General features: G+C 45.1%; 2 protein-coding genes across 3 annotated transcripts in view; one reads left to right on the top strand and one right to left on the bottom strand.

Annotated features, from left to right (window-relative positions):
• Nucleotides 1-13062, top strand: part of CALCR (calcitonin receptor) — a 63060-nt gene that overhangs the window by 19037 nt on the left and 30961 nt on the right. The window contains exon 5 of the mRNA XM_069084488.1: nucleotides 2032-2123. Within this exon, the coding sequence (XP_068940589.1) occupies nucleotides 2032-2123 (92 nt within the window). The remainder of the gene's footprint in view (nucleotides 1-2031; nucleotides 2124-13062) is intronic.
• The window catches only part of LOC138158300 (guanine nucleotide-binding protein G(I)/G(S)/G(O) subunit gamma-11-like), a 273389-nt gene that overhangs the window by 242187 nt on the left and 18140 nt on the right, over nucleotides 1-13062 (bottom strand). The gene's annotated exons all lie outside the window — the stretch shown is intronic.

The following is a 13062-nucleotide window of genomic DNA, read 5'->3' as shown; positions in this document are numbered from 1 at the left end:
TGTGTGTGTGTGTGTGTGTGTGTGTCTCTGTCTCTGTCTCTATCAGAAAATTAGGGCCCTCTTTTCTGAAGCAGCCCTACCATTTAAAGCTTGAAGCAATCAATACCTGTGGCTTCTTCCAGGACTCAAAGAGGCCATTAACGTATCTGGATCAGGTGACCCGATCTCACCAAGAGAACTCAGGGTTCTTCTTTGCTCTCCCCTTTTATCTTGGCTAGCAGCTCCCTATTAAGGCTTTTACTTCAGTCCTCCCTGGACCAAAGATCAATCTCCTTGGGAGAAAAAATAGAAACCAGTGCACAGCTCTGCCTGCTCCCTACCCTCCCTGGCCATTGCCCAGTAGAGTCTGAGAAACCTCCCACCCCCTTCCTGTCGGTCTTGGCTTCCCCCATATCCCTCAGTTCAGTCAGGATCTGAGCCACTGACACTGTCCCCAGCACTTGGGCTTGTCAGTTTATCCTCCTCTCTGCCCTCACTCTTGTGACACTACTGTCCTCTATGAGCACTGTTAGTTGACAATGACCTGGTGAATCCCAGCAGAAATGAGATATGGCACTGGCAGGTTTGACTATAGGGGAAGGAAGAAATAGGGGTGCCAGAGGCTCACTGAAGGCTCACTGGGGAGGATCTGGAGGAGGAGGAGGCCAGCAGGTGGAGGGGGGGGGGACAGCGGTGCAGGCCAAGGGCTCAGGCAACTTTCACCAAGCTGTTCCCAGAAGCCTCATCCAATCCCAAGCCACAAGATTTGACAGACAGGGGGAGGCTGGGTGGCGCAGACTCAGCCTGGAGTTGGGAGGACCTGGATCGGTTCCAGCCTCAGATACTTAACACCCACACAAAAAAAAACTGGCCCTGTAACCTTGGGCAAGTTACTTAACCCCAATTGCTTTAAAAAAATAAGATTTGATGGACAGATTCCTGCCCTGTCCATCAGCCTGCTGGCTTACTTTAAAAACCAGCTCCAGTTGGTGGAGAAGATAAGTGTCCTTGCCAAGCTGAGGCTTAGCCACAGGTACTGGAACTGTCCCACTGGGACAGTTTCTTTCCACTGAAAGTACAGACAGGAAGCTGGACGAGGCACTGCAGAGCTGGGTTTTAGGAGCCATCCAGGCTAGTCCCTTCATTTCACAGAGGGTGAAGCTGAGGTCCAGAGAGGGAAGAAGGGTCTTACCCAGTAACTTGCCAGGGAGATGTGTTTCCTCCCCAACATGTCAAGGTCAGCTCTAAGCCAGTGGAAGGCAGTGACTGATCTGCCTTAAGGGAGCTGCCAACATTGATGGAGGACTAGTGAGCCCCAGAAGTGAGTGTCCCCTTCTCCTCTCCCCCTTCCTCCTCCACCATAAGGCACTGGTACCAAAGCAGGGGGGTGATGGGATTGGCTCTGCAAGCAGCTGTGACCCTAGAGAGTGCCATAGAGGAGTGGTCAGGGGAGGAAAAACAAGACCGGCTTTTAAGCCCACTCACATCAAGTATGCAGGAAGAAAGAAATCGAGGCCTCTTTGGTGGAACAGAGTGAGACTTAATGAGGAGCAGCTGAAGTGGGAAGCCCACTCCGCCCAGAGCCCCAGAGTTCCACAGCTCTCGATCATGACAGCCGGCTAATTCACAGGTTCAGTGAGGTCACAGCAGCCTGTGCCCCCAGCCAAGCTCCTCCATCCTGCCCTTTTGCTCCCAGGAAGGACCTTGGCAAGACATCAAGACAAAGACAAAATGGTCTGCCAGCACCAGACTCTTCTCTGCAATCCAAGCAGGCTCTGCTGGGGCAGAGTAATGTGAAAGTCAAAATGGCTTTTGCAAACTCTTTAGGTAATGAGCTTCTCCCCATGCCTGGGCAGCCTCAGAGGGGCCCTGCCCTGCAGGGAGTCACAAAAGAGACCCGTTTTTCTCTGACCACAAACGCATTGAGTGGTGGCAGCCCCTAAGGCCTCCCTAGGAAAGGCTGGGGTCAGGGCTTCCCTTCAAAGGGCAAGGCCCTTAACTGGGGGACTGGTGGGATGGGCAGGCATTAGCAACTGCTCCCTTCTCTTTCAGGTGGCCTACATCCTCTATTACATGGCCATTGTGGGACATGCCCTGTCAATCACCTCACTCCTTGGCTCCCTTGGAATCTTGTTCTATTTCAAGTGAGTACTTTCCAGGTTGGGGAGAGCGATGGCAAGGTGGCTGGGGGTGGGGGGGAGTGGGAGGCCAAAGTGATATATTCATCTTTCTTTTCCTCCTCCTCCTCTGTCTTGTCTCCTCTCTTCAATATGACCACAAAGGGCAAAGGAGACCAGAAATGGTCTAGGAAGCAGCTTGGTGAGCTGGAGCCCAGGGTAGAGAGTAGCAGCTCAGGCCTGTTCTACAGGGTTTGACTGGATTCTTATAAAATCTGAGGAGAAGACTGGGCAGGGGATGCATGACAGCTGTGATCAAGTATCTGAAATGATGCTGTGGAAAAGAGGAATTAGCTTTGTCCTGCCTGACCCCAAAGGGCAAAATAGGAGGCAAGCCAGAGAGATGTAATGAAGCAGATTTAGGTTCAGGCTCAGGAAAAATCTTCCAGTGGTGAGAGCTGTACCCACATGGAAGGGGCTGTCTAGGGAAGGGGAGGGAGGGGGCCAGGGTTCAAGCAGAGGCTGGATGAGGAAACTCCCTGAAGGCCCGGGAAGAATTCATCTTTGTCCAGGTAGCCCCAGTGCCCCAGTGGAGGGCAGGGCTTGGGCTGATCCTCGTGGGAATGGTCAATGTTGGGGGAGGGAAGGCATACTTCGGGTGGGATTTGGCCTGAGAAGCTGCTCAAGTCCCTTCCAAGGGATTCCAAGGAAAAGATTCACTGAAGAGAAATGCAGAACTCAGACGAACTTGTAATTTTATGTGAACAAAGAACACAAGTCTTTAATAATGTTGAGTATGTTGGGCATGTCTATCTGATTTGGTGATTCTACATTTTAGTGAATTTGAAATATTGGTCTCCTGATTCTAAAAAGGTCCCTCCCAGCTGCACAGGGCCGAGAAAACAGTCTCTGTCCTGGCTAGAGGCCAGCGGCTTTTCAGGCACCTTGCTTGGAGTCAGAGTTGAAAAAGTTTATTATATGCTTTACAGCGGGCAAGGATCCTTAGGGGACCTGCAAGTGAAAGGGGGCACAGGCTTTTGCTTTTAAAGGGTAGGGCTATCATTATCAGGGCTGACCAGATGGATGTAAGGGAACCAAGGCTAACTTGTGATTATAGATAAAAGTTAGGGCTGACTGAGAGGAACTTGTGACTTCAGTGCATAGATAAAAGTTTGAGGAGTTTAACTTGGAGATGAGATTTGGGCCAGACAGGATGAGATATGAGGCAACTACAATAGGGTTAGGTTAAGCAAGGACAAAGGAGTCACAAGTTGTTGCTAGGCAGAGTGCAGATAGGGGGAAGGGGCAGAGTTTGAGGCTGGGAAAGGGAAATGTGATTTTACAGGCTGGTTTTACAAATTGGTTTTACAGACTGATGTTATTACAAATTGATGTTACAAACATAGATCCCAAGCACCCCATCATTACTTATGTTACAAATAGGTATTACAAATTAAGTTTACAAATTGATTTTACAAACATAAATCCCAAGCACCCCATCATTCCCCCCCCCTTAAACAGATGATACCCGAATTCATTTGGGGACAAGGGCGATGGTCAGCTTCCCAATCTGCTTCATGCTGGGAAGGGGTGTAGAGCTGTCTCTGCCTCTCGGGGTACCATCGTTCAAGGGGTGGGGTCTGTAGCCAGTGTCCAGAACCTGGCCAATGTCAGGTCCAGGGGGTGATGGGTCATGGACTCAGAGAGTGGTTGGTACTCAGACTGAGACATCATCTATAAGTGAAGGGTGCTGACCCTAAAAGACACAAATCTAGCAAAGAGACTAAACAAACAAGGGCCAAAAAGGAATAAGAGAAAATTGACTAGAAGTGGGGTTAGTATGAGCTAGTATAATCCATTACTCAGACTATTTCACGGTCCTTTACATTTTCCCATAGACAAGATACCTCATATGTTTTTAATCTTTTGTTAACATAATTTTACTGCCTTTAACAAAAGAGGCTCCTGACTTGAACCTCACAGCTAGATAGTAGACATACATCCTTGTTTCACAAAGCTTGTTTATCCTCTGATTATATTCACTCTGGAAAAAAGAGATACTTCAGAAATAGAATCTTTCACATGTACATTCAGTTACAACTGTTAACTTTTGCTTAGATAATGGGATAACTACAAATTCAGATCAAAACAGCAAGATCTCTTCTGCTTTACAACTCATTACATTAATTTAGCAATAAATTTATCTTGCAAATGAAAGTTTTAGTAGGTCTTTTGAAATCACACTAGAGATTTAAATTTTCTTCTAAAAGCATTTTCCCCCTTCTTTCAAAACAGTTTCAAGATTTATAAATGATCACTAAACTTTTATGAAGAAAGTTGAAAACTTTTAAAATGATCTTAAGCAGTTTGCATAACTTTCTGCACATGTTCTAATCCTAGATGAAAATAATATTAGATTTTCCAGTAAGCTAACAGGAAAGAGCTCACATCTGTTACTGACTCCTTGCTCTGATCATAGAAACCTGCTATAGAAGGAAAAAAGCAGGGACCTGTGACATTCCAAATATGACAGGATAAAACATCCTTGATTCTGTTTAAATTCAGGTGAGTTACAGATATCCAACCAGGCCATATCCATTCCACCTCAAATCTAGACTCAGAAAGAGGTGGGGAACATTCCTTTTCAAAGGAACTCCATGGGTAAACTGAGCCAGGAGGGATCCCATCCCAGATGGAGGCTAAAATTGTCCCTCTGGCCTTTACCAAATGCAGACTTCCACCTGTCCACAGTACAGGATCACATTTCCTCTGAGTAGCTTGTTTAATGCAGATAACTATACCCAAATTCAAACTCAAAATAAAATTTAGTTATGGTCCCAAATGCCTTTTACCTTAAACAAGCCTCACCAATCACAGCTTAGAGCCAGTTATAATTATTTCTATTCTCTTGTAGCTGCAATAAGCAATAAAGATTTATCAGGTCTTACAAATGTAAGGAATTCTGTTTACCATCTTTCCTTCTGAAATCTAAAAGCCAATTTATAGAAATCCTTTTTAATCCTTGTAACTTCTTTTCCCAGTGACTTTGCTTAACAGAGATAGTTTCCAGGGGATTTGGCAGTTTTACAACATCATAAATGCAGGAGTGGATGGGGGAAGGGCTGATAATGATTCCCCTGTTTAGCCAATTCTCATACATGCAGGAGGACTATTCTAAATGGGCAGAACTAGTCAGAATAAAGTTGTCACAGTTTTAGGTTTTAGCATTAAAATAGTAGCCCAATAACTTAGTTAACAGTCTTACAATTTTAAACAATCTTGACTGAAATTTCCTTTTAAACAAAGACAGACTTGGAAGCTTATGATTTCCCAAATTACAATACTCCAAAACTTTAAGAGAAACTGCTTCTCATACAGCATAGATAGTACAGCTGTTTACCAGTAACAATATCATAAACAATTATCATGTTCTTAAATTTGAACTTTGAAACAAAAACAAATCAATTACCAATCTGATGACCTTAAAACTCCACATGAAGTTACACAGGACTAAAAGCTTTTTTTTTTGATGCCATAAAACCAATCAACTTATCACTAGAAATCAATTACATTCTGGAATCTCACATAGATGGTGAATGTGGTGATCCATAAACCTTCAAATTAACATAATTACATTCTTAGATGAAGCAAGCTTGAAAACTACATCCCTATATTTTTCTTTCCCTTTTTTTCAGGAGTTCTTATTTGCTCAATACGAATTCTACAAAAATGCCTCCCCAATTCACTGTGCAGGGAATCATTCATTTCATCATAAGTAATGTGGAAACTATAACTTTAAATCACTGCATATTTCCAGAATAGCCAAAAAGTTAAATGGACAATCAGCTGTCACAGTAAATATCAGGAGTATTGTTACTACTTGTTTGTATCCCAAATATAACAGCTTTAAACCATCAGATATTGTAACATAAAAAATCCAATTCACATGAAATAAACATTATAACATAGGGTTAGCAGAACTGATAAAGTGACAGAGCTAGTTTTACACAACTTTTTCTCCATCTTTTAGTTTCAACAAAATTCAGGTTGAAAACTGCTTTTTGTCACTCAATTTTTTACAGTATAAGAGGATTTTACAATTTAGAGATACCATAATAACGCAATGACATTATGACTTTAACTGCATTTCCAATTCATCACATACCAAAAGTATTGATAGGAAATTAGGCTTACCAAGTGCAGATGCTTTTCTCCTCTCCCCACAATTGCAGAGCCTGGTTGTGGGCCCAGGGGATTGAAAGGAGAGAGGGTCATCTGCATGCCTAGAGTTGTGGATTTCAGGGTACCCAGGGGCCTAGGGCTGTTTCCAGTGGGGCCCTCAATATAGCTGCTATGCACCCCCTTTTTCTTTTTCAAGTGGGGGAGGGTAACTCAAATTCCCTACTACTCTTCAGCACTCTCTTTCCTTATATGATCTGGTGAGAGAGACTATAACAAAATCTGCTCAAATGTTTTTAGCTGTTTTAACTTTTACTCCAATAAATTTTATGTGCCCACTCCTTAGAAACTTCTTTGAAAGTGATAGCTTTGACTTCTCTAGCAAGGGGAGGGGAGTGGCACCTACTCCCTTCCCCAGTTCTAGAGAATCCAAAAAAACCTCACCTTTCATATCAAATCTTAGAAAATATTCCCATTTGCCTAAATGCCAAATAGTAAAATGAATTCTGACTTATCTTTAGCATCAAATTAGGAGTGACACTTTTCAAAAATGACCAGAATGCATTCAGTTGCCTTTCAGTTGCATTCTGTTACACAAAACTTTTCTCTTTTAGGTGAGGCAGGAAATAGTTAAATGTTTGTCTGCCTGCCTCTTTGTTCTGAGGGAGAAGATTCCCTCCCTTTCTTATTGCCTTCTCCTCACTCCACTTGGCCAGAGTGGAATGAAGAGGAGGAGATTTTCAAACTTTTAAAGATCTTAAAACTTCTGTTCATGCTTTTCAATAGCAACTAACTTATAGCCATCTTAAGTTCCTACCCATTTTCCTTTCTTTACTACATGCTTAAACTTTCTTGCTTTTACTACTGTCTACTCATCCTTCTGTTGTACTTTGATTAAAGCCCCTTTAAAACCATACATACCTTATTTCTTTCTAATTCTGACCTAACATTTCTCCTATACTTTCACTTGCATTTACCATCATATAACCTAAACAAGACAATATTTTGCTCTCTTTCTCTCCCTCTCCAGCCTGCATTCAGCAGCAGGGGAAAGGAGGAGGAGGGAAAGCGATATCAGCATTTCAAAGGAATGTCCTTCAGTCCATCTGCAGTTTAAAGCTTAGAGGTGTCAGATTACTCACACTCATTCACACAGAAACAGAGACACAGAGAGAGAGAAGCTGACAGGAAGATTCGAAAGCTCACAGAGGATTTCTGAAACCCTCAGCACAAATCACATTGGCTTGGCCCCCAGATAGATGCCAATGGGGGGACCAGGTAAAATTGCTTTGAGATAACCTAGGCACAGATCCCCAAGTGTGGGGGGAAGCTGGCTGATCCTTTCTACTTGAGGTCTTGAAGACCGAGTTTTTCAGTGGTACAAAAGATATTCCAGAGGTGAGTCATGGGGTATGAAGTGAAACTGACCCATCCTTTCTACTGCCCCCAAACCAAAGTCACTGCAGCCGCTTTTCCCTGACATCTCACGAGAAAAGCCTTGCCTACATATATATATGTATGTATGTATGTATGTATATGTGTGTGTGTGCGCACGTGTGTTTGTGTGTGTTTTTAGACGTGTAGATGCTTGTCCCTAGACAGGGTGTCCCCCATCCATGTGGGATGTGTCCCAGGTCTATTAAGAAATAGACTGGATTCTGGTCTGCCCAGACCAAAACCGTCCAATCAAGCCTTCCTAGGTGCTTGAATGGAGAACCCGACGTACAAGACGAGAAGGAAGAGGTAAAGGAAGTTTACGAGAACTCCAAGAAAGCTTGAGACCACAGACTTTCATTCTGGCTGACTCTCCAAAATGATGAGGGATGGTTCCCAATAGGTTCAGCAGGAACTCAGATCTTATCTAAGACCAGAACTTGCAATTCAGTCTGGAAAGAATTTAGCTCAGCCTTCCTTGGAGTCAGAGTTGAAAAAGTTTATTATATGCTTTACAGCAGGCAAGGATCCTTAGGGGACCTGCAAGTGAAAGAGGGCACAGGCTTTTACTTTTAAAGGGTAGTGCTGTCATTGTCAGGGCTAACTGGATGGATGTAAGGGAACCAAGGCTAACTTGTGATTATAGATAAAAGTTAGGGCTGCCTGAGAGGAATTTGTGACTTCAGTGCATAGATAAAAGTTTGGGGAGTTTAACTTGGAGATGAGATTTGGGCCAGACAGGATGAGACATGAGGCAACTACAATAGGGCTAGGTTAAGCAAGGACAAAGGAGTCATACGTTGTTGCCTAGGCAGAGTGCGGATAGGGGAAGGGGCAGAGTTTGAGGCTGGGAAAGGGAAATGTGATTTTACAGACTGGTTTTACAAATTGGATTTACAGACTGATGTTATTACAAATTGATGTTACAAACAGAGATCCCAAGCACCCCATCATTACTGATGTTACCAATTGGTATTACAAATTGAGTTTACAAATTGATTTTACAAACATAGATCCCAAGCACTCCATCATGGAGAGTCCTCTAGAGAAATAAGTGGAAATTGTGTTGAGGCAGATTGGGCTCTGTACAAGAGAACACTCCTGAACCAATCAGAGTAGTGCAGTCCTGGCCCAGCTGCCTAGGAGGCTCTGAGTTCCCCACCCTCCTCTGGTGTTGGGGGGGCGGGGGTGGAGGCAGCCCCTTCCTACTTTCCAGTTCTGTGATTCCTGAATCTGGGACCCATTCTGGCCCATGTTGGCCCACATTAGTCAACACCAGAAGAGCATCAGGTCTTCCAAGTTCTTAAAACTAGAGAGATCTAAGACACTCGAGGAAGCTTTACAAATGCTCTTCTAGAGAATCACAGAATGAGCTGAAAGGGAACTTTCAGGTGGCCCGGGCCAGCCTCCTAGTTTTGCTGAGGCCCAGAGAAGTTGGGTGAGCTGCCAGCCCAAGGCTTGGTGGGACTGCAACTCAAGAGGTCCAGCCCCATGTGCTAGGCTCCACCCTGTTCCACTTACCTTCCAGAGGGTCTACTTAACACTAGCAAAGTCAGATGATGGAAGCATCCTGAAGCCAGCAGTTGTGAAACTTTTAAGTCACAGGATTCATTTACATTCTTAAAAAATATTGAGCTTTTGTTTATGCAGGCTGGACCTATTGATAATGACCATGTGAGAAATTAAAACATCTTAGGGTTGTTGTGAAAACTGTTTTGGCCCCATGAACCCCTGAAAGGGTCTCAGGGACCCCCAGGGGTGCCGAGAGCAAACTCTGAGAACTGCTGCTCTGGCCCTTTCTAGGTAACCTCACATCCTTATGTTCCACCCAGGCATAAACAGATATCAGAGGCACTGAGGGCCAGAAGGAGAGGGAGGAGAGGGGGGAAATTCTTAGTTATTATTGCCCTGTCACCCGCATTAACACCATTGTTTTCATTTTAAAGGCGGGATGGCCATGGGAAAATGAACAAGCTCAGACTATCTTCCCTAGAATTCCTGGGTTCAAAACTGATGGTCTTTGGTCCATGGCCTGCAGGAGTCTGAGACAGGCTGATGTTTAAATATTGATTATTTGTTGCTCTTTTTGTATTGACTTGTCTTTATTGACTATATGCCAAGAGAAAAGCAGTAGGCAAAGTCTCCGTTCACCAAAGAGGAGCGACTCCATTGTGGCAAGGTCACACGACTGGGACTCCCTGAATTGTAGCAAGATCGGGGAGAGGTGGGATGTGCCAGAGGCAGCTACTCCCGTCTGTGTACCCACACCCTGCAGGTGTCCATGCAGCACTACCTTTACAAGAGGCAGAGCCTAGGAAGGAAAGGGTGCGCTCCTCATTGATGTAAGGGAAGGGGCTCCTAAGAGACCATCTGCATCCCAATTCTCCGATTCTGTTACTTTTGGGACCACCCACAATCTCAGGTCACAACAGAATTCCAAAAGGACTCGGAAATGACCATGTCCCAATGGAAGTCAGGCTTGGGAAAGTCATCCCTAGAGACTTAGTTGGAGATCAGGGTTGGGAGACTCCAAGGGCTGGAGCTGGGTCCTAGGTCTGCAGTGTTCCTGCTTCTGGATTGGATCACCCGAGTCCCTCCCGTGCTGGAACCGCTCAGGAAGACGAAAGCTAGAAACAAACAAGTCCTCTGAGAGTTACCTAGAGTCATGTTGGACGGCATGGGGAAGAGATGCCAGTTTAGACACATCTCTAAGCTAGAAATGGTTTGGATGGACTAATGTAAAAATGAGTAAAGATTATTTTTGGAAGACTTGTTCCTAAAATACACACACGCACGCACACGCACACACAAGTTAGGAGCATTGAATGACACCCCTAGAGTTCAGCTACACACAAGCAAAAACTTTATGTGAGCATGGAGTTCTGCACCTATCAAGAACTTACAAAGGTTGGACTAATGGGTCAATGACAAGTGAAAGGTGAGGGATTTAAAAAACCCCTCTGTGTTTAAGTGTATATTGAACTGAGTGGATCTGAGCTGGCTCTGAAACTAGGCAAGGTGCTGGTCATATGGATGAGGTTCCTGGATGAATGGTGGCAAGTACAGTTGACTTATATTTATGATGGAGGTAGACTGGCATTTTACGCCTTCCTTGTATTAAGCTACAGCCCTTGTGAGGAATAGAGAGAAAAGGGTTCTTTGGGGGCATGTCAAGTCTCCCACTCACCCCACCCCATACATATGTACTCATGGGGCTGGTTATTCCTAGCAGTGATTCAAAATAGGTTTTCCCCTACCCTGAGGCCCTCTTGGGAAGGCCTGTCTTTGTTCTTTTTTCTCCTCTTTCCTTTCTGACTCTGAACATCTCTGTAATTATGCTTCGTTATGTAGGAGGGAGGAGTAGCATTCCCAGCCCCAGGAGACAACATTGATTTCTATAATCTGCCAAACTCAATGCAGATATTAAAATACCATTTCCTAAGACTTCAAGCTCGTTTTCTCTAACATAAAGAAGGAAAATATCGATTCTAATCATCTCAAGAAAGATGCTCACACAGGATTCAAGCAGAGGAAATCTCCATGACATGGGGCAGCATGGGGACCAGACCATTCTGCAAAGCGACAGAAATGAGCCCTCACTTCCACGGAAGCCTCGACCCCCGGGTCATCCTGGCAGCTGAAGGGGAGCATCAGAGCTCATATAACTCTGAGCTGCTATTGTGGGATGGACTTAACCTAGTAGTGGACCACTAAAAAGACCACTTAACCACTGTCCTGCCTTGCTGATGCCACAAGTGCCTACTGGGGGCCCAGAGCTAAAGTGGCACAGTGCTCTGAGGACTAACCCTCGGCAACAAGGCTGCCTAGCCCTTGGCATCGCCAAAGATATCTCCATAGTGCTTGAGCCATGTCAGCCTCATGACAGCAGCACAAGGGGAATGCCAAGCATCCCTCCTGCCCTCAGGTTGGTAACCACGGGAGCCAGGGCACTAGCCATCTCAAGACATGTTCACAGGATGGCTTCGAGATACAGTTTTTGGACCAGACCCTCCCCAAACTATCTGTGGCTGAATGCCAAGTGAGTGTTATTTAAAATAAGAGAGGAACTGAGCGCCAGGAGAGCATGTAGACATCAGCAGGTCTAAGTACTTATTTTACAAATGAGAAAAATGAAGTTCAGAGAGCCTAAATCACTGCTCCAAGGTCAAATAATGAGAAATTGTGTTTCAGGGCTTCCAGGGTCAGCTCTCCTGCTCTGAAATGAAATGGGAAGAAGAAAATTACCTCTTTATGTCCAGGAACTGAGTCTCATAGAACCACAGCATCAGGAGCATAGCAGGGGATGCCCAGAAATTCTGAGAAGGCAAAAAAGTAAAAAAAAAAATGAGCCTGCCTCAGATCTCTGTACACAAATGGACTGAGTAAAGCTGCGAGCAAGTAAATCAGGCTAATTGGAATATGCCTTAGCTAAGGTTTAACTTACCAAAAGAACACACTCAGTCAGCCAACAAGCATTTCTTAAATGCCTACTATGTACCAAGTTCTCTGTTGAGTGCTGGGGATGCAAAGAAAGCCAAAGACAGTCCCTGTTCACAGTCCAGAGAAGGAGATGCCGCACAATGCTGAGGCAGCCAGGCGACCCCGAAGATAGAGGGCTGGGCCTGAAGTCAAGAAGACCCAAGTTCAAATAGAACCTCAGACACTGGCTGTGGGAGCTTGGGCAAGTCACTTAACCTTGTTTGCCTCAGTTTCCTCATCTGTGAAATGGGAATAATCATAGCACCTGCCTCCCAAGGTTGCTCTAAGGATTGAGTGAGATGTTTGTAAAGCCCTTAGCACAGAGCCTGGTGTGTAGTCATCACTAGAGACCATGTACAAGCATGACTCAAATGGGGGAAATGGGAAATAATCATCAGAGGAAAGGCTTTAGCAGTATTAAGGGGATTATTGTAGAAAGTGGGACTGGAGGTGGAAGAAGCCACCAACCAACATGGTCAGCCAAGGCCTGCTGAATCCTCCAGGTGGACAGCAGGGTTCTGGGGAACAGCAGCAGGCAAGTTTAAGGAGCTTTACAAAGCTCCTTAGAGTACACAGAGCTGCAGGCTCATGGATACACTTCAGAAAGCCTGAGGACCTGGATGGGAAAAAGCAGCAGTGTTATTTCACTATCATAGCCTCTCATGTGTTTTATTTTAAGCATTTAAAACCCGAATTCTGACAAGAAAGGACTTTGAAGGCGGGGCCAGAGCGCTGCCTGAGGCAGGACACATAGAAGGAAAGGCAAGCCTCGCCAGCTGGGTCTGCTGGGACGCCAATGGAGCCTGACTCAGAGATGCGAGGGCCGGTCCTTGGCTGGGGGTGGGGGGGGGGGGGGGGGGGGGGGGGGGGGGGG

The sequence above is a fragment of the Petaurus breviceps genome, unplaced genomic scaffold (assembly GCF_028583685.1).
Source record: "Petaurus breviceps papuanus isolate PSGF00001 unplaced genomic scaffold, PetGlider_PUasm1.0 174, whole genome shotgun sequence".
In the NCBI taxonomy this organism is placed as follows: Eukaryota; Metazoa; Chordata; class Mammalia; order Diprotodontia; family Petauridae; genus Petaurus; species Petaurus breviceps.
This window is presented reverse-complemented; position numbering and strand designations above follow the sequence as displayed.